Source organism: Hevea brasiliensis, chromosome 14 (genome assembly GCF_030052815.1).
Source record: "Hevea brasiliensis isolate MT/VB/25A 57/8 chromosome 14, ASM3005281v1, whole genome shotgun sequence".
In the NCBI taxonomy this organism is placed as follows: domain Eukaryota; kingdom Viridiplantae; phylum Streptophyta; class Magnoliopsida; order Malpighiales; family Euphorbiaceae; genus Hevea; species Hevea brasiliensis.
This window is the reverse complement of record NC_079506.1, coordinates 80,850,946-80,870,104: the sequence shown is the minus strand read 5'-3', so window position 1 is coordinate 80,870,104 and position 19,159 is coordinate 80,850,946. Positions and strand designations below refer to the sequence as shown.

At 32.8% G+C, this 19,159-nt stretch overlaps 1 protein-coding gene and 1 long non-coding RNA gene across 2 annotated transcripts; both read right to left on the bottom strand.

Annotated features, from left to right (window-relative positions):
• Positions 1-9,348: 9,348 nt before the first annotated feature.
• Positions 9,349-15,327, bottom strand: LOC110647224 (uncharacterized). Its single transcript, XM_021800953.2, has 2 exons — positions 14,904-15,327; positions 9,349-9,669 (listed from the first exon to the last, which is right to left on the bottom strand). Exons 1-2 carry the CDS (start codon positions 15,184-15,186, stop codon positions 9,644-9,646), a joined length of 309 nt encoding a protein of 102 aa, XP_021656645.2. The 5' UTR covers positions 15,187-15,327; the 3' UTR covers positions 9,349-9,643.
• Positions 15,328-16,629: 1,302 nt separating this feature from the next.
• Positions 16,630-18,424, bottom strand: LOC110651910 (uncharacterized). The gene is made up of 2 exons (XR_009143036.1): positions 17,998-18,424; positions 16,630-16,893 (listed from the first exon to the last, which is right to left on the bottom strand). It is a non-coding gene; the product is annotated as an uncharacterized LOC110651910 (long non-coding RNA).
• Between the last annotated feature and the right edge of the window lie 735 nt (positions 18,425-19,159).

The following is a 19,159-nucleotide window of genomic DNA, read 5'->3' as shown; positions in this document are numbered from 1 at the left end:
ATTTTTTTTTTTTTATTTTTTTATATAAAAGGCTGCTGTCACACGCCAATCCCATTTTTCAATTTTTTTTTTTTTTTTTTTTTTTTTAAAGGGTTGTTACATTCTTCCCCCCTTAAGAAAAATTCGTCCTCGAATTTTCGAATAAACCAGAGATATGGAAAAGAAGATTATCAAAACAAGTGCAATCATTACTCCTCCAGCTATGCAGAGATTGGTAAAACATTTATTCTTCAAACTCTTTGTACATTATATATGACATTCTAGTGTTCTCTGATTCTACTATAGTGTCCTATTTGTCATCATCTCTTTCTAGAGATGCTCTTATCTCTTGGCTATTCATTGACCATTCTTCTGACACTTCAAGTATTCATTATAACTCTATTACTCTCGACTTGATATCTGATAACTTTAATTAACCTTGGCGCTTACCTCACTTTTATTACGCCCTAACGTGTCTCTTGGTGACTTCAGTCATCATTCCTTTGTTTTAATAATCTCTGTTTTCCCCAATGACATAACTTATGTTCCTTATTCCATGGTATCCTATGAGTAGCTTTCCTGTAGCACCTAATCTAGGCATCTTGTTCGAGATCTTTACTCTTCCTATGACTTCAGTGGTCAATACCTATAAATCTTCTCCTCCCATGATACTTCAAATTTTTTTTTTTTTTTTTTTCATTACTAAGGTACTTAGACTAACCTCTGTCCATCTTATGTAACTAGTCAGGTAGAGTCTCCTCTCTTATATGACAAACGTGTTTATTTTCCTGACAACTCAATTCATGCAACTTTATCAATTCCCACTCCTTCTCTGGAGTGGAAATATCTAGACTTCTTCCTATAGCTTCTTAGTATGTGGCCTACTTCTGACACATTGGCACTCAGATCGAGGCTCCACTACTCCTTTAATCTATCATCTCATAATAACTTATTTTAAACATCCCTTAGTGTGTTCCTAGCATACCTATTCCTCCTTATCCTTATCATTATAACTGGCACTATCGAGCTCTTTTTCTGTCCTTTGCATCTTATCCACTTCCCTTTTCCTATTTTTTTTTTTGGTATTGTTGATATCTTTTCAACCTGCTGTACTTATTCCTTAATTTTAGTCCTATCTCATCCTTACACCTTTTCCTTCAAAGATGTCTATCCCATCATCAACTTTAACTTTAATTTTGTTTCTTAGTCTTATCTTGATTACTAGTTCTATTACTTCAGGAATTCTAACCTTACGATTTACTCCTACCAGCACATTCTTCACCTTATGTAACACTTGTAATTAACCATAGAAAATTTTCCTTGTATCCCATTTTTCCAACTTAACTATCAGAACATTATCATTCCCTACCAGCCTTAGTAGGAAATTACTTATCCTGGATGGATAGGAGCTCCAGAAACTATAAGTTCCATCTTAACTAACACGGCTATGGGAAATGTGTGCCATGCCTTAATTCTAAACAAAATACTTCATGTGTTCATTCTCTTTAATATAATCACATATACTGCCTATAGCTTTCTAAACTTCAACCTCAAATTATCCATCAGCAACAATTTCATCTATTGAAACTCATCCATAAATAGTATTTCCTCTAGCTCATAGTTTAAAACAGTTGCAAGCCTTAGTAGCTAACTCAATTTAACTCTTGTCATTACTCTGATCATCCTTTCATACTTAACACTAGGTATGCACTTACTGTCATTCTCATATCAGGAAATTGTATATGAATTGGTGCCTACCAAACTCTCAAATAACTAGGTCTCCTTGACTCAGTCTCTGTTCCTTATATAACCCTCTAGAACGAATAGCACAAGCTAAACTTGAAAAGAAAGAAAATATCCTTTTATATTCAACTACGCCGATTGTCCATATAATAACGTTTAACCTATGTTTCTTAGTTCTTCTCTCCAAATTTCATAGCACAATTGTGCTCTACCTATAAGGTATCATCTGCATGAACCCTTTACTGTACCATTATCCTTCCTGACATAATATTTTATAATTTATTAACTTTACTTATACTCGGCCTATGATTCATATCTATCATCGTTTATATAGTGCCCTTAACTTTTTGTTGATTCCTGAAAGATTTCTCTCATTAATAAATTCTTCCAACACTAATTCCACCCTTATCTATGGTCATTAATTTGATCCTTGAACTTTCTAGTGATTTATAACCACCCAGACTTGTCACTTCTCGTTCTATCGCTATTGTTGTTCTGTCGTTATTGCTTCACTGCAAAGTGATTCTGTTGATCACACTAAAGACGTTTGCCTGACATTCATAACGAACCTCTAACCACCTTCTCACAATCTCAAAAGTCTAAACTAAGCATATGTATCATTATCTATCATTCTTTTCCTATCATCATACCTATTTAATCCTTTAGACTGACTTTTATTCAACTTACTGCTTACTAACTTCTCTTTCTCTACCTAATTAGGTAGTCCGCAACACCATCGTACACCTTCTAGCATTTACTCATTATTATTGTATTCCATACCTCCATCACTGTTCTTACTAATGTGGTCCCATTTTGGGTTCTCCGTCCTTGTCATTTACCTTGCCAAGAATAACACTTAGCTTACCCTATATCTTAACTTTATTCCGTTTATTATGCGCCCTTCAGATTGTCCTTTCATTTATTTCCTTTGTCTTACCCAAAATAGAACTTGACTATTCTATCCCTGGTTCCATTCTTCTTCCTAACATGACAGCTGTACCTGCTGACTCTATCTTTCAGAGTCTCTACCGCGTTATCACATATCTGTGCTACTCAGATTTGGTCCTTTGACTACTCTAGCTAGTACTGCCACTGGCACTTAGATTATATTGCATCTGTAATCAATTATCCAAATTTTTATTCTACACTTTCTCTATCCATTGGCCTTCTATGATTTATCTTTGCTAATTTATTACTCTTAACACTATTATAATTAGATTATACTATTGTTTTGAACGATCTAAAGTTAGAAAGGAACTCAGGAAATCGCAGTCATACCTTTATCGTATGATTTCTATTCTTATCCTTTAGTTTACATAATACCCTTACTACCTCGAGAACTGATTCTGCAGTAATTTTATTTATTTGTTATTATTATTATTATTATTATTATTATTTTCCATGTTTACTCAATTAGCCAAAACTTAAGATTCCAGGCATCCAAACCCGTCATCCAATTCAAAGGATTTACATCCATCGTGATCTGATTATATATGATTCCTATAATGAAACTTGTATCCTCTGCAGGATACCCGAGCCAACTACTCTCTACCACACTCTACAGTCCTATCTGGGGCACTATTTTATTGGTCACCATTATTAATAATAATTTTCGATCCCTTCTGAAAAGATAGGACTATACCCTAACTTGTAGCAACAAAGGTACTACATTTACCACATTGCCAGAATCATGTCAACTTAATGACTCTTTTATCATATCATAACTCTAAAAATTATCAACTCATAGTTTCGACCTTCTCTAGGTAGTAGGGTTGTACTTTATTCCATACTGATACACAAAAGGTATACTATTCTCACTCTATAAGTGTCACCTTTACTTTGCAACTAATCCGAAACCTCTGGTCTGATGGCAACTCTAGCTCATGCTAGGTAATCGAGTCATCGACTCTAGTTACCACCCAACCGTGACCTTCGATATTCTAGCTCTAAACTCTTAACCAGAGTTCCCAACTCCTCTCAGATATAGAACTCGCTCGCATAATTGTACCAAAGCGAAGCCATCCGCAAACACCCTCATTATGGAGCACCACGGGATGCACGCAGCTCTACACAATAATCTCATGTTTGCATCGTAATCTGCGACTACAGAGCAGACATCGAGAACATTGTATAGTTACTACGATACGTCCTGACAGACTAGGTCTCCCAATTTCTTATATCTCTTGAATTTTCTATTATCATAAACTTATTCTGACTGGGTCATCCACTGATGACTGCCAGCAGTGGTATCCTCATCCTTATCTAGGGCAATTGTACGTTCAAGACTCACCTTTATGTACTCGTGCCTTGCACGAAATGGGCATACCATTTAAACCCATACAGACAGAAACATATCATTTCTTGGAGTACGTATCCTCATGATGGACCTCACATGTCTACTAACTCTATTTCACATTTCTATGTACTCCACGAAAATCAAGACACTAATTGGGAAACTTTTATATTTCCCGAGGTATAACGCAGAATCTAGAAACAAAGAATTACAGAAAGACAAAACAGAATCCTATACTCCGCATGTAACATCCAAACAAGACTCATTTTACACTCCCAAGTATAGCATTTCCCATGAATCTAGAGCCTAAGCTCTGATACCAACTTTGTCACGACCCAACCTATGGGCAGGACCGGCACTAGGACCTGGGCCAGCTTAAAGCCCCCAAGGCCCGTAGTAAGCCTAACTATTCCTCAAATCCATAACCAGGCCCACAATTTAGGCCTAATATGCATATAAAATAATTTAAATCAAACTGTTATAATTTCATTTCGGGCCAACTTAGCCCAGAAATTTTCAGAAACTAAAATCAGGGGAGCCCAGCTCAACCCTGTTACCTCATTTACAAACTGTTTAAATACCATAGAAATCTTCATTTATTAATCTTAAAAATTTAAGTTAGCACAACCTCTACCAAGGTCCACACTATTTCTAACACATGCGGAGTTCTAGATTTTTAATTTAGAAAAGATAGTAAAACAATTAAATAATTGACGTTAAACCTGCGAGGAAGAAAACAGGTTGCTCTGTAAAATAACTCCTCCTGTGGCCTGGAAAAAAATATTGAACAGGAGTGAGCGTTCGACTCAGAGAGTAAAATATCAATTTTAACCATAATCTCTATAACTATCTAAAACTAATACACCCTGTAGAGTGAAATGCAACATCAACAACATTTTCACATCATAACATCAAAAAGGTAATTTGGAGCACTCACGCACCCTGTAGCATCAATCATAACATATGGGAGCTGATCCCCTATACAGCTCTCTTAAATCCAACACAGTGCCGAAGAACTCAAGCCTGACTTTCGCTTAATAAACCAAATCGAGGGTCCAATGAAGAACTCAAGCCGTGACTACCCTCGAAGGATCGGGTTCCGTGAAGAACTCAAGCCGTGACTACCCGTCCTATCCATAGTCCACACCACATCACACGCACGCCAACGCACGCACACTACTCCAAATTACCACAACAACATCATGGCACTTTAACAGTTATCAATGCATCATAATTCGTGCCTAGAGTTTAACTACATAAATATATGCATATAAGTGATGCATGGGCATGCCGAACATATAATAATATCGAAATTACAATTAAAATTAATATTTTACTCACAGACTTGACGACAATCACTGTGGCAGCTGGGCGGAGGAAGAAGGCTGTCCCGGCTCACCTGACAATTTTTATTACAATCATTTAATAAATTTGACTCAATACAAACAAAGAAAAAGACCAATACGTCCTAAGTCGTGCCGAAAATCCGGCAGAGTCTCCCCTATACCTAGGACCTACCCAACCTGCAAAATGGCTCAAAACACACTTCTAAATTCTCAATTCCCACAATCACATCTCATCAATATCACATGGCCCCTCCTGGGCCCTCCAAATCAGACAATACTCAAAATCTTAAAAATTACGTTTTAGTCCCTATAATTGACATTTTTCAAAAATCCACTCAAACATGCTCTAAAAATTCTAAAATTTTGCCCCGCGGTCCTTAATAATATTACAAGACTATTGCAAAAGGAATTATAATTTTTCGATCATCCACGAATATTTTATTCAAGAATTTTACTCGATTCCATAAGATTCCAACAGTTAACATATTCCTAATTCAACCCAATTCAATATTTACATATTTAAACCTCCATCCTCAAGCTTCAACCAATTATATAAAATTTAATTATCTTAATTTCAATTAATCTTATATGCCCACATGCTAAAAATATAACTAAAATCCATCCATATTTCTCAAAAATATTCTACGATCACCCAAAAATTCAACTAACACCATAGAATATCTCCAAATAATTTTACTTTCATCATATATTTTTCTTAGAATTTTTCTCCAATTTTTCCTGTTTAAGAAACACTGTATTTATGCTCCACAGACAGAGAAATAATAAAAATTGTCTTACCCGAAGTTTATCTGTGTCTCAAAAATTCCAAAAATTTATGAGGAAGCCTCTGGAAGTTGAACCATCTCCATAGCTCACCGGAGCCACCGCCGGCACCACCGCGCACGGTGGCCGGCCGCCGGTCGCCGGCGACATTTGCCGAATCTGATCATACCACCATGTTCCTCTCCTCTTCCTCAGTCCATATGTGGTCTCGGATCGTCGATCCAACGGTCGGATCGTCGTAGATCTGACGAAAAAGCTTGAAAAACCCGAAACTTCTCTCCTCCATATCTCACTCATCCGACCTCCATTTGCTTCAAAATTGGTGTCAAAAGAAAGCTCTCGGAACAAGCTTTCCAACGCCACCGGAATCGCCTCGATCGGACGTCGGATGAAGCCGGAATCGCGCCGGAAAGCCGCTGCCCACTGTGCGCGCGTTTTCTCTCTCCTCTCCCTCTCTTGCCGCCGTTTCTGGTGGTCCTGGACGTCGCCGGAGGGTCGCCGGCCGGTGGGGAGCTGCTTGGGACGTCGCCGGCCGGTCACCGGAGAAAGGAAGAAGAAGAAGAAAGGGAAGGAGAGGGAAAGAAGAGAAATGGGGGGGGGGGTGTTTTCCTCCTCCCGTTTTTGAAAATTTTTTTTTTTTATTTATTTTTTATATAAAAGGCTGCTGTGACAGTGGGAAACCCACTGTCACACGCCAATCCCATTTTTCAAATTTTTTTTTTTTTTTTTTTTTTTTTTTTTTTTTTTTAAGGTTGTTACATAAAATACAGAGCAGCATTCAATTTTCTTAAATATAATTGCATTAATTGGCTAGTTTTCTGATCCTGCAAAAATGTATCTTTTTTTGCTGTGTTTTTCCCAACTCAGCAACCTTAAATAAGTTTCCATTTTTCATATAAAGTAGCTTATTCAATTTAATACAAGCTTACCAAACATTTATTAAAATTTTTGTTTTCTTATTAAAATTGACACACTCATATATTTAACATCATTTATATATTAATTTATTTTTAAAATTTTATTATCTCAAAAAGTCTATATATGAATTGTGTCAATATTCAATACATGAGAAAATTTTACTTAAATTTAAATTATCATAAATTTAAAATATAAACATATAGATTTTACTTATTTTACATATGAATTTTACTATATATTTTTTTTATCTTAAATTCATGATGTTTAATAAAAAAAAATCATGATAAATCGATCTCAAATAAGAAAGTCTCTCTAAATAAATAAATAAATAAATAAATAAATAAATATATATATATATATATATATATATATATATATATATATATATATATATATATATATATATATATATATATATATATATATATACCCATTTGAAATAATTTTTATGATAAAATTCAATTCAATTCTATTAAAAAGAATGCAATTTGTTGGAATTTTTTAATTTTCAAACCGACTGAAATTAAGTAAATTGTTGGATTTTGTGCAATTTGTTGGAATTTTGTAATTTTCAAACTGACTAAAATTAAGCAAATTGTTGGATTTTGTGGAATTTCTTGAAATCATTGGATTTTTATGCAATTTTTGTGAAATTTATGTCGATTGAAATCATGAGACGGAGAGAGGCAAAAATGATAGGGAGAGGAATGAATTGTACAAAGCGGTGGAAAGTGAAGGATTTAAGGATGAATTAAGCTGAACTGAATTTAAGGGATATATTATTATTAAATAAATATTATAAAATTATTAATAATAATATTTTATTATAATTATTAGCAGTTTTATATATTTTATAAATAATTATTAAAATAAATTTATTTATATTGTAATAATATAAATAAAAAATAATTATTAATTATTTTAAATTAATAAAATATAATTTAAATTAATGAAAGAAATAATTATACTGTAATTAAATTGATTATTTTATATATATATATTATTTTTTTTTATAAAAATAATATTAATCTTAAAAAACTAATGAAATGAGACAAACGGATTAACAATATTCATTAGTCTTTATTTTTTAAAATACGAGAATCTAATCATTCATTTCGATATAATAAAATACTAAATACTAATTTTTTCCTTTCAAAAATAGAGGAATCTAAATCGTTAATATTATCAAAATCCAAGGATCACATTGTAATTTATCCAATCTTCAGGACACCACGAGTCTCCTTGTAGGTCAACTCACTGATCCTCTTCATCCACCTCTATGAGCCAGCAGATGAACCGCAGGCTTGGTGATTTGATGTTAATCTCAAAGAACCATCTTGTGCCTCTTTGCTCCTCCCTTGCCCAGCCCTTTGGTTTGTGCGATATTTGGGAGTGGAAAGAGGTTTGGAACGAAAGGGTGAGGAGTGAAATTCAGCAGAGTGGAAAAGGGGAAGCAGATTCTATGAACGCGAGAGGATTGAGAGGTGGGTGATGAGATTATATGCAGAGGAGAAAACAGAGCATTGAATTAGGATCTTCATGGGTTCGTCAGCTGAAAGTGGAAATTTGATTTCGATTCTAGTCTAATTTTTTCTGTAGCTGCAGAATTCTCACAATTGCTATAACTTTTCCCCAATGAATATCCAGGAAGCACAAATGCAAAATGTATGAACATGGACACTGCAGACAAAAAACCATTAGATCACAACACGTACAAGGATGCTTATAAAGCAGTATACTGTCTCCTTTGCCCACCTTACCCAAGCCTTCTGAACCACCACCGTTGCCTTTGCCTCTCAATCCTATAAATCACAAGTTCATGATCCATTTGCTTTAAAAATATATACAACCCATTTTCATAATCTTTTACTAGAGCAGCAGAAGTAGTCCTCTCCACATCCACATTCATTTTCACATCTTCTTTGGCTCCCAGCTCAGTTCCATAAGTGGTTGTTCCTCATGCTGCTTCGCTAGTGGTTCCAATCCAGTATTAAAGAATTATACCTATAGAGAAAATATCATTGAAAAAGCGGCAAAAATTCGGCTTTTTTTTTTGTCCTTGGCAAAAAAAAAAAAAGGAAACTCTTGGCAACACCATTTAATGTATAGATACGCTCACAGAGCTCATTGCAGAGTTGCTAAGAATCATGAAAAATGAAAAATCTGCCATAAAAAAAAAATCATGAAAAATGAAAGAACAAACAAGAAAAATAAACAAAATGAGGTAGAATGTTATTTGTGGCAGGCAAAACCCACAATATTTGTTGATTGCATGAAGAAGAAAGCTTTAAGCAAATATTTCATTTTTCATTTGTGCAAATAATTCATACAACAAAATCACAACATAGAAACACTGAGCATGTTCCATATGCTAAGGCATGCTAAAAACATTTGATCACAAATCTGCGCCTGTTTCAAGTAAGAATGAAATGGAGTAACACTATGGCTATATGACAAGTTGATCAAATGGTTATCATATTTATAGCAAATCTGTACAGAAGTTTGCTGCTAATTTTCACCTCCTACAATTTTCTCATTACAGGGACAGATTCAGTGACCAAAATGTCTGCCAAACAAAGCATCAACCCTCATCTTGATCAACACAAGCTGAAAGAAAAAAAAACAGTCAAGTCAATTAACAATTTGTCCCAAAGTAATTACAGTGCTAATATTTTGTATGCTATCATGGACAATTATGAAATCAGAAATTCCAAAGTGCAGAATATGTACTAAACTAAAAATCATTTGAAGTAGATTAATAGCTTAACTAGAAGTAAAACCTCATTCAAGTATTAAAACATGTGTTCTCCTAGAAACGATGGCAAGTGTGAGTATTGCTATGAGAATTGACAAATATCAGTCCTAATTTTGACTTACAAGTAAACAAGGCAAATTAAGAACAGGTAAAATGGAAATGAATGGCAGTGAAGACCAAATAACATGATGAAAAAATCATGAGTTCCAACCAGTGTTATTAAAGGCGTGGGAGGCGCCCAGACGAGGCGAGGCCTCGACTGGGTCGCCCCTCTTGGCACCTTCAGAGTCGATGCCTCATGCCGGCAAGGCAAGAAACCAGGCGAGCGAGAGGTGCTGCCTCTTTAAAACAGAGCAGAATCCCTTTTTTTTTTTAATTTTTTAAGACAAAAATATAAAACCCTACACGCTTACCTGTTGCCGACAGAGAGAAGGAAGACAGTGTCGCCTCCACCTCCAGAGCTGCGAGTCCAGGTATCTCTCTCTCTCTCTCTCTCTCTCGCTCTCTCTCTCCTCTGTTTCTGCTATCTTCTTCCTCCTCTGTCATCCTATCTTCCTCCCTCTCCTGCACTTTTCTTTGGAAAACGCAGCAGCACTGCAAATTTTTCTTTTTCCTTTCCTTCTCCTCCTCCTTCTTCTCCTTCTTCTTGGTTGGGTTCTTCGGTTCTTCCTACCCTGTTATGCTGTCGGTGTACAGCAGTCTGCCCTCTCTTTTTTTTCCTTTCCTTCTCCTTCTCTGTGCTTGGTTTTATTAATAAGTTAATTACTTGCTATTAATTTAATTATTTTACCATGAATTTTTTATTAATTAATTATTTAAATTTTATAGATATTGTTAAATTAATTATTTTACTTGTTAATTGTTTAACATGGATATTGTTAAATTAATTATTTTACTTATTGATTGGTTGATTATTTAATATGTGTATTGTTAATTTATGGTAATTAATTTACTTTTTACTTATTATTCTTGTTAATTTGATTAATTTTGCTTTTTATCTTGTTAATTAGACATTAATTCTCATTAGTTGTTTATTTTATATAGTAATTATTATTCTATTGTTAATATGATTATTTCACTTTTTGTTCTTATTAATTTATTGTTTAATTAATATGAGTATTGTCAATTTGTTTGTAATTAATTTAGTTTTTAATTGTTATTCTTGTTAATTTAATTAGTTTTACTTTTTTTTTTTGTTAATTAGTTGCTCATTTTATATAGGAATTATTAATTTATTATTAATTTGATTATTTTACTTTTTGTTTTTGTTAATTAATTGTTTAATTTATATAGGCATTGTTATAAGCACACACACACACACACACACACACACACACACACAGATATATATATATATATATATATATATATATGTAATTTTGGCAATTAAGATTATAGCGCCTTGCTTTAAAAAGGCTCTCGCCTCGCCTCTCGCCTAAGGCCATAAGGTACTCTGTCGCCTTAGTGTCGCCTTTCGCCTTGATAACACTAGTTCCAACATTAAACAGAAATGATGGAGAGGGGGTGGTGGAGGGGGCAAATGTGGAAAAAATATTGGAAAACCTCTATTTCTTTCCCATGATGGTGCAGCTATAGATCTCCATTGAAGTACTACACTTTAGGCACAACAGAGTTGTTGCCCACATCAACATTCTTTTCTTACCCCATAAAGATCTTGCCACAAGGACAATGAATCCACAAATTGATTCACCATTGCATCATTTCAGTTCCATATTGATTCTCTTAGTCAGGCAGTACACTTTGGGAATCCTTTGATAGAAGGTATCCATGCAAAGAACCACTTTGGGAGAAGTCCTTAAAAAAATATCTTCACCAGAACCTAGCCCCTCAGCAATTTAGCGGTACAATTTAACCTTAAGCTTTTTACTCCTAGAGGATAGATTGATATCAAAATCTCCAACCACTCTTGCTCTATAAACCAATCCCAAAAATTTCAGCACAGAGGCCACTTCCCAGTCATTGACAGACATCAAAAACTGGCTTCTACAGTATAACCACACCACACCAGCTCATACCAGCTACTGAAGCATTGTTCTCTATAATACAAGTAACATGCCTCCGAGCCACATGTTGAATCAAGCAACATTCCCTAAGAGAACTATCTTCCAACCCGATACCATAGAAGACATCTCCAACAAAATGGTCCCAGCAATCTCCTACACCTTTTCCCAAACCCAATCTATATGAATTATTGGCTACTTTCACCACAGCAATGCAAGTTTAGACACCCGCAAAGAAAATTTAAATGAAAAAAAAAAAGGCAAAGATAACAACTTACATAAGATTAATAAAATTAGAAAGCGAAAACAAAAGACGTGCAATTGTCTAGAATAATTACATCACAAATACTAATACTTAATATATTTTCCAATTAAGTACCATAACTATTTTACTTTTCAATAAAGTTCTTATACTTTCTAAAACCTAAACCATTAGAACTAAGCAAATGAGTTATAAGAATTTTTTTTTTTTTTTAATTAATGTCATCCGGAACAGCAATTTTGACAAATAAGCTCTCCCATTTGGCAAAGATATTAAATTTTCCATGATACAATGAAAATAAAAGAGAATGTGAATGAATGGTTTTTTTGTTTTCCTCTTTTTCTTTTTCAGGAGGTTGTTTGCTCATGAGGTGCTCTATCTCCCAAGTCCCACCTCCCTACAAATACTTGTTCCTTGATTAAGATGTCACCAAAAGACAAAAAGAAATTCCATTTGCAAAATAAGAAAGGGTGGCAATGGAAGATTCTAGGCTAATGTAGGAATAGTGATTTCCTTCTATAAGCGTATAACAAGGAAATTTTAAAACAATTTCAGAGCTGACAGTTTGACCACCGAATTGGAACTGGCCCCATGACCAATCCAATTTAAGTGTTCTTATTGACAAATATTAAATGATCTGGCAAAACCAGGTGAAAAAGCAAACCTGCAGAGAACAGTTGAAACTTGGATTTTATAGAACTCCATATTTTAGCAAAAGTGTTAGAACTGGTTTAGAACTTTACATGCTGTTAGAATTGGTTTCCGTTTACATTTGACAAAATCTAGTGAACTGGCAGACTCATAAAGAACTGTTCAAACTCAATCTTTGCTAAAACTACAACATTTTAGCAAAGAAAATAAGCCTGCAGTGACTTTCTGTCCGCTTTCTCTCCCTCATACTTTCCCATTGTCTCTCACTCCGTCACTATCTGTAATCTTGAAACTCTCACTCCATCCCTCTCTGTTCATAATCCTAATATGTGAAGACACTATGCAACATCAATATGTGAAGTTTCTGGATTGATGGTCCAATCCACATTCAGACCAGAAAGCAAATTCACTGGCATTGGGAATAATGGTATTTGTGGTGATTTGGAATTGAGAATCCAAACCCCAATTCAATTGCAAGAAACTACCTAGGTTCAACCATTTTCAGTCCAGGAAGAAAATGGACAGCTCAGATTTTGTGGAAAACAAGGTAGGTTAAAAGCTCAATTTCAGGATTATTAGGGGAATGGAGAGGTTTTTCTTTCCCCCACTTTAAATTTCAAATTGATGATATAGAGAAGCAAAATGGAAAATGAGTTCTCACAAGTAATTTTGTTTCAGCTCATTTTTGCTTTACATTAAGAAGCAACGCTAATAGTGTTTTCATTAATTTTTCAGCTGATTATGGAATTTTTATTGCAATTGATGCAAGTAACTTTGGGTATCTTAATAGCTATCTTGATATTACATAAACAATCAGTGTTCTATAGGTAAGTTCAAGAAATTTGTTGTGCATTATATTGAATGCCTCAATGCTCTAATTGAATGTCTTTTTTATTTAGCTCAATTTTGCTTTATTAAATTAAAATTCCAGATTTAATCCTTTTTTTTTAAAAAACATTGTTCTCTTATTTGAGGTTCTTAAGAGTTCAGCAATGAATAATTGTGCCTTAGAGTGATTTTAATTGCATATTAGGCCAAATTTGAGAAGAACCAATCCATTTGAAATTTCTAAATAGACCTATCAACTGAACCAGTCAAACAAGTTGAGCAGAACAGGGCATGGGACTGGTTTGACTTCTGGTCCACTTATAAAAACATCGGTATTACATAAGAATCTGACATGAACGAGCAAGTGTGTCGTATTGCAATCTGAATTTGCAAAATGCTCTTCCCCTTCAAAAACAGGTTAGACTAGCTTTTAAAAAATTATCAATTGTCATTTTTCTAATTTCTTAAAAAAGGATGAAAGGAATATTGCCTCCATCCCATTCAAAAAAAAAAAAAAAAAATTGAAAACCAGTTCTGCAATGTTATGGAACTGAAATGCTAAATGAATACTTGGGTCTCATCCTCTTGCTTTTATCATTTGCTTAGAGGACTACAGAGAATAGTGCAATGAATAGACTTAACAATATAAGATCATCTTCTCCATTGAGCTCATGATACTTCTCCCTTGAGCTCATGATACCATGTCCATGCAAAATATAATGAATGAGATGCATTAGAAGATCATGCTTCCAAGTATAGGATGACATGTACTATGAAGGACAAACAACGAGCAACTCATGCCTTAGCATCCTCTTTGTCAGGATTCCCACAAGGCTCTTCTTATAATTTTCTTATCAGGTCAAAATTAAAACACAATGATTGCAATTGTTAAATTATTAAAATTAGTTCACTCCACAATCTAAGCCAAATTTCTCCTATTCCATCAACTAATTGAAAGATTCTATTGCTACCACACATATACAGATGCCCATCGATTAAATTCGAACAGAATTCAAATAAGAAACACATTTGAAGAGAAATTAACTACAAAACAACCCCACCAACAAAAAAAATCAAATAATTTTCCTCAAACCATTAACCTCGAACCATTACCCTCAAAATAGACATATAAAAAAATCGAATTCTATACGTGTTAACAAAGAAATACATGGAGATTAAAAGGGTGTATGCAATTAGGCATAAACTCAAGAAAACAAAGCACAACCAAACCCACATATGAGCAGGAGCACCATTCCAGCAAAAATTCATAAAGAAATACATAGAAAATGCCAAAAAAAAAAAAGCAAGAAGGAAATTAAATCACCTCCACAACAGAAACAACAGTAGCAGCAAGTAAGGACCAGGAGGATTTCTCTGCAAATTAAAGCAGATTTTGCTAAGAAAGAATTCTTTGAACTTGTTGTTTCTTCTGCAACTCTCCCATCAACTATACCGTTTTCTTGATCATCCAAGAGCTTCTCCTGATTGCTACCGCTTTGCTGAGACCGCTGCTTCTCTCTGCTCATTCTGTGGAGATTCCACTCCAGCTTTTTCAGATATGCTATTTTGAAAGAGTCCCTTATTCTCATAGAAGGCCATAGATGCATCTCTCTCTCTCTCTCTCTCTCTCTCTCTCTCGTTGATCGCGAACGTTGTTTGCTGGAGCTTGCGACTGAAGAAGACCCAAAGTATAACGAAGAAGACCCAAAGCCCAAAAACAAATCCAAAGCAGCTGAAATTGCAGCGACGTCGTTCGCTTAATTGGCTTTAATTAAAAAATATAGAATTTTACGATAATTTACAATAAAGTCCTAAAGTATAACGAAAACATAACAATTTAGTACTCAAAATTTAGTGTTATTAACAAATTTAACTCATGCCTTTTAAATTGACGGTTAACTGCTTTTAATTTAAAATAATTTAATATTTAAAATTTTATTTTATTAATAAAATAATTTTTAAATTTAAATTTTTAATTTAAATTATTATTTATTTCAAAGTAAAGAGTATTAGTTGCAATAATTAATTTATTGATGAAATTTAAATTTAAGAATCAAATTGTAACTAAAAACAAATTAGAGATTAATATATATATTTTTATTATAAATTGTCCAAAATTTTATTGATTGCAATAAAACTTGAGAGAGTTTAAAATCTAATTTGGGCCTTTAGCCCACAATTATGTGTCTTGGTCTTATGATATTATAAAATTTAAAACTCACTAAAAAGAATATAAAATTTCCATTAGGTAGAGTTCTTATGATATTATAAATGTTTTATTTTTGTATCTGATTTTAGTTTTAAATAATTTTAAAATTGTAAGAATCATTTTATTTAAATAATTTTAAAATATATATTTATTATAGACTCATTAAAAGAAAAATAATTGAATAAAAATAAAAAAAAAAGATACAAACAGACACCTTTAAATAACTTTATCTTCTATTTTACGTGCTTCTAAAAATACTATTGAGAGTGGTGTTTTTAAAAGCATATAATTACATATTTTCTGAGATTACTATTAAGAATAGTGTTTTCAAAAATATATAGTTATGTGCTTCTAAAAATGCCATTGAAAATTGCGTTTTCGAAAAACATATGATTGTATTTTCTACCGAAAAGTTATTGATTTGATCTGTCAAGAAAAAATTTTTTTCCAAGGACATTTTCTTAAGTAAACAGTATTTTTGAAATTGTTTCAAAACTATATTAGATTTATAAATACTTTTTATTTTTATATTTTTTAATAATTAATCCCTTATAGCATTCATGCATGTTTTTGCTTTTGGCCCAGATCTCTCATTTAGGACTATGCGATTTATTTTTAATTTGGAGTTTGTCACTCAAAATCAAAATTAAATTAAATTTTTAATATGACTCCAATTGGATTTTTCATTATTTTATTCCCAATAGATAAAAAAAAAATAATCTAAAACTTGTAATATAATTATGTAATTACAGAATTCCAAACTGAAAAATTAAGTTGAAGGTATAATTCAAGGAAAAGAAATATAAAAATAAAATTTGGAAAAAAAATAAAACCATGACAAAAAAAAAAATTTAGAGCACAAAATTTCATTATAACCATTATCATAACCATTGATCACAGTGAAGCTCATAAATCTCACCATAATCAAAATCTATTTGGCATACATACAACGGATGCACGAAATAACAGAGAGAGATACATGACATGCAGAGGCAGCAAGACTGAGATGAGGGGTAAAGTGCTTGAAGTCCCAGCACACAAAGCCATCAGATCACAAGAAGGTAGGAACATCCATGAGAGCAAAACCAAATCTTGATGAAGCTTCCTGGAAAGTTGAAACATGGAATGCTAAAAGCTGAGGGCTTGTGAGAAGATGAAAAGAAGAGAAAAGGAAGAAGAAGAGGGTAGTGATAGGAGCCATGTATATATCTGTATGTTTCTTTCTTGAAGAGCAAAGCTTAATATATGGGATTTTAATTTGAGAGAAATGGGTAGTGTAGTTGCTTAGTTTGTTGATATATCTCTTCCAAAGGGAAAGGTATCTTTTTTTTTATTAATTTTTATTTTTTACTGTTGGAGGATGATGAAAATATGTCAATGCTTGCTTGCTTGGAAGCAACTATTAGAGTTTTATTTATAAGAGTAGGTGAGAATTGATTTGAAATACAAAATTGATCACCAAATAGATCCCATTACCTATTGTATGACAAAATTTTCATAGTTTTGTTAAATGATGTGACTTTCTTGTCCCGAGTGTGCATGTGTCTTTAATCAATTGAAAAAAAATTAAGTATGTTTAATGTGTGTCTATCTGCTTTTGAGTGTCCAAACTGATCTTTCTAGATTCTATATTGATTGTGAACAGCGTGTATATGACATATAAGACTTGATTTTATCAAAGAATATATCTTTTTTGTCTCGTGTGTTAGAGTTATATATAAAAAATAAAAAAAAAATAAAAAAAATAAAAACCTAGACAATTACTTTGAGTTGCATAAGTTTACTTTATTTTTTTAAATAAATATTATGTTTTGAAAATTAATTATAATGTCTTTTTATTGTCATTTGCAAAGTAATTAAGTTATTGCATACAGAGCTTGGAGTAAGTTAAAGAGAAAAAATAATATTCATCAAAAACTCAAAAGGCTGTCTAATTATTGGGTCACTAAATGGGAAATTGAAGAGAGATTTGATGATTATGAAGGTTTACTCAAAATTTTATTGGGACTTAAAAATAATAAAGAAAGAAAGAAAGAAGCTTATACCAGTTCCATTGCTTCCAAGCTCAAAAGAAACTAAAGCCTACCTAATCAATAGATGCAAATCAGATATATCAGAGGAGGAGAGAACAAATAAATAAATAAATAAATAAGAAGAAGCTTATACCAATTCCATTGCTTCCCAGCTCAAAAGAAATATTAAAGCCTACCTAATCCATAGATGCAAATCAGATATATCAGAGGACGGTTTGAACATCCAGAAGGGAAAAACCCAGACTTGACAGAGGTTCTTGATATGTGAAAACATGGAATGATAATAGCTGAGGTTCAGTCAGAAGATGAAAAGAAGATAGGAGGAAGAAGAAGAGGGTGGTGATAGGAGCCATAACATAAACTTGAACCTCTGATCCGTGGCCTTTTCAGTATACATGGGATATAGTTGCTTTTCTTGGATTCTTGATAACTCTTGCAAGGGAAAGCTATAGATGATAAAGAAAGATGGAGATAAAGTGGACCATGTGAAATGATAACTGGAAATGCTTGCTTAGAAGCAACTGTATTATTATTGACTTACAATTGAAAAATAGGGAATCAAGGGATAAAATTCAACAAAGCTAGGGATAAAATTCAACAAAGCTAAGGGCTTGAAAACGAATTTTTATTTAACTTAATTAAAACTGCTAATTAATACTGCTAATACTTGTTACAGTTTTAATTAATTAGTTAATAAGGTGACAATTGATTTGAAATAAAGATCATAAAAAAAATCTTGGGAAATTTCTTAAAAAGATTTCTTCTTCAAAATAAGCTTTCTTTGTAAAAAAAAAAAAAAAGAAAGATTTTTTATAAAATTATTCTTTTCTTAAAAAAAATTGAAAAATGATCTTTTAAAAAAATAAAAAAAAATTCTTGAGGGTATTTCTAGATTTCAAATGCTTTTGAACTTTTGATTGTTTCTTGTAGTTACTAATAACGAAAAAATAGAAAAAAATAAATAAAAAAAAAACCTCTCTTTCTCTATTAGCTTTTTGAGATGACTATTGATCAACATTTTCTCCAATGGTTACCTCTATTTCTTTTTTTTTTTAATCTCAATAATCTACAATCTTTATCCTCTCTTTCTCTTTTTTTTTTTCCTTAATAATCTCCGATCTTTATCATTTTAGAATAGATTTATATTTATTCTCAATTTATTCTTGTGTTAGATATGAGTTTCATCGCTCATTTGAGAGGATTTGATGTCTCCTCTTATTGAGAATTTGATATTTCCTTCTTTGCAAAGATTTACTATTTCTTCTTTTGCAATAATCTATTTTTCATTTTATCATGTAGTTGTTAAGTGTTTTGTTTTGTTATTTAGGTAGGAGTGCA

Coding starts and splice junctions, on each gene's coding strand:
- LOC110647224 (XM_021800953.2), bottom strand. CDS start 15,186: ATGCATCTATGGCCTTCTATGAGAATAAGGGACTCTTTCAAAATAGCA. Junction 9,670..14,903: donor CTGTTGTTTCTGTTGTGGAG/GTGATTTAATTT, acceptor TTTTTCTTTCAG/CTTGTGTTGATCAAGATGAG.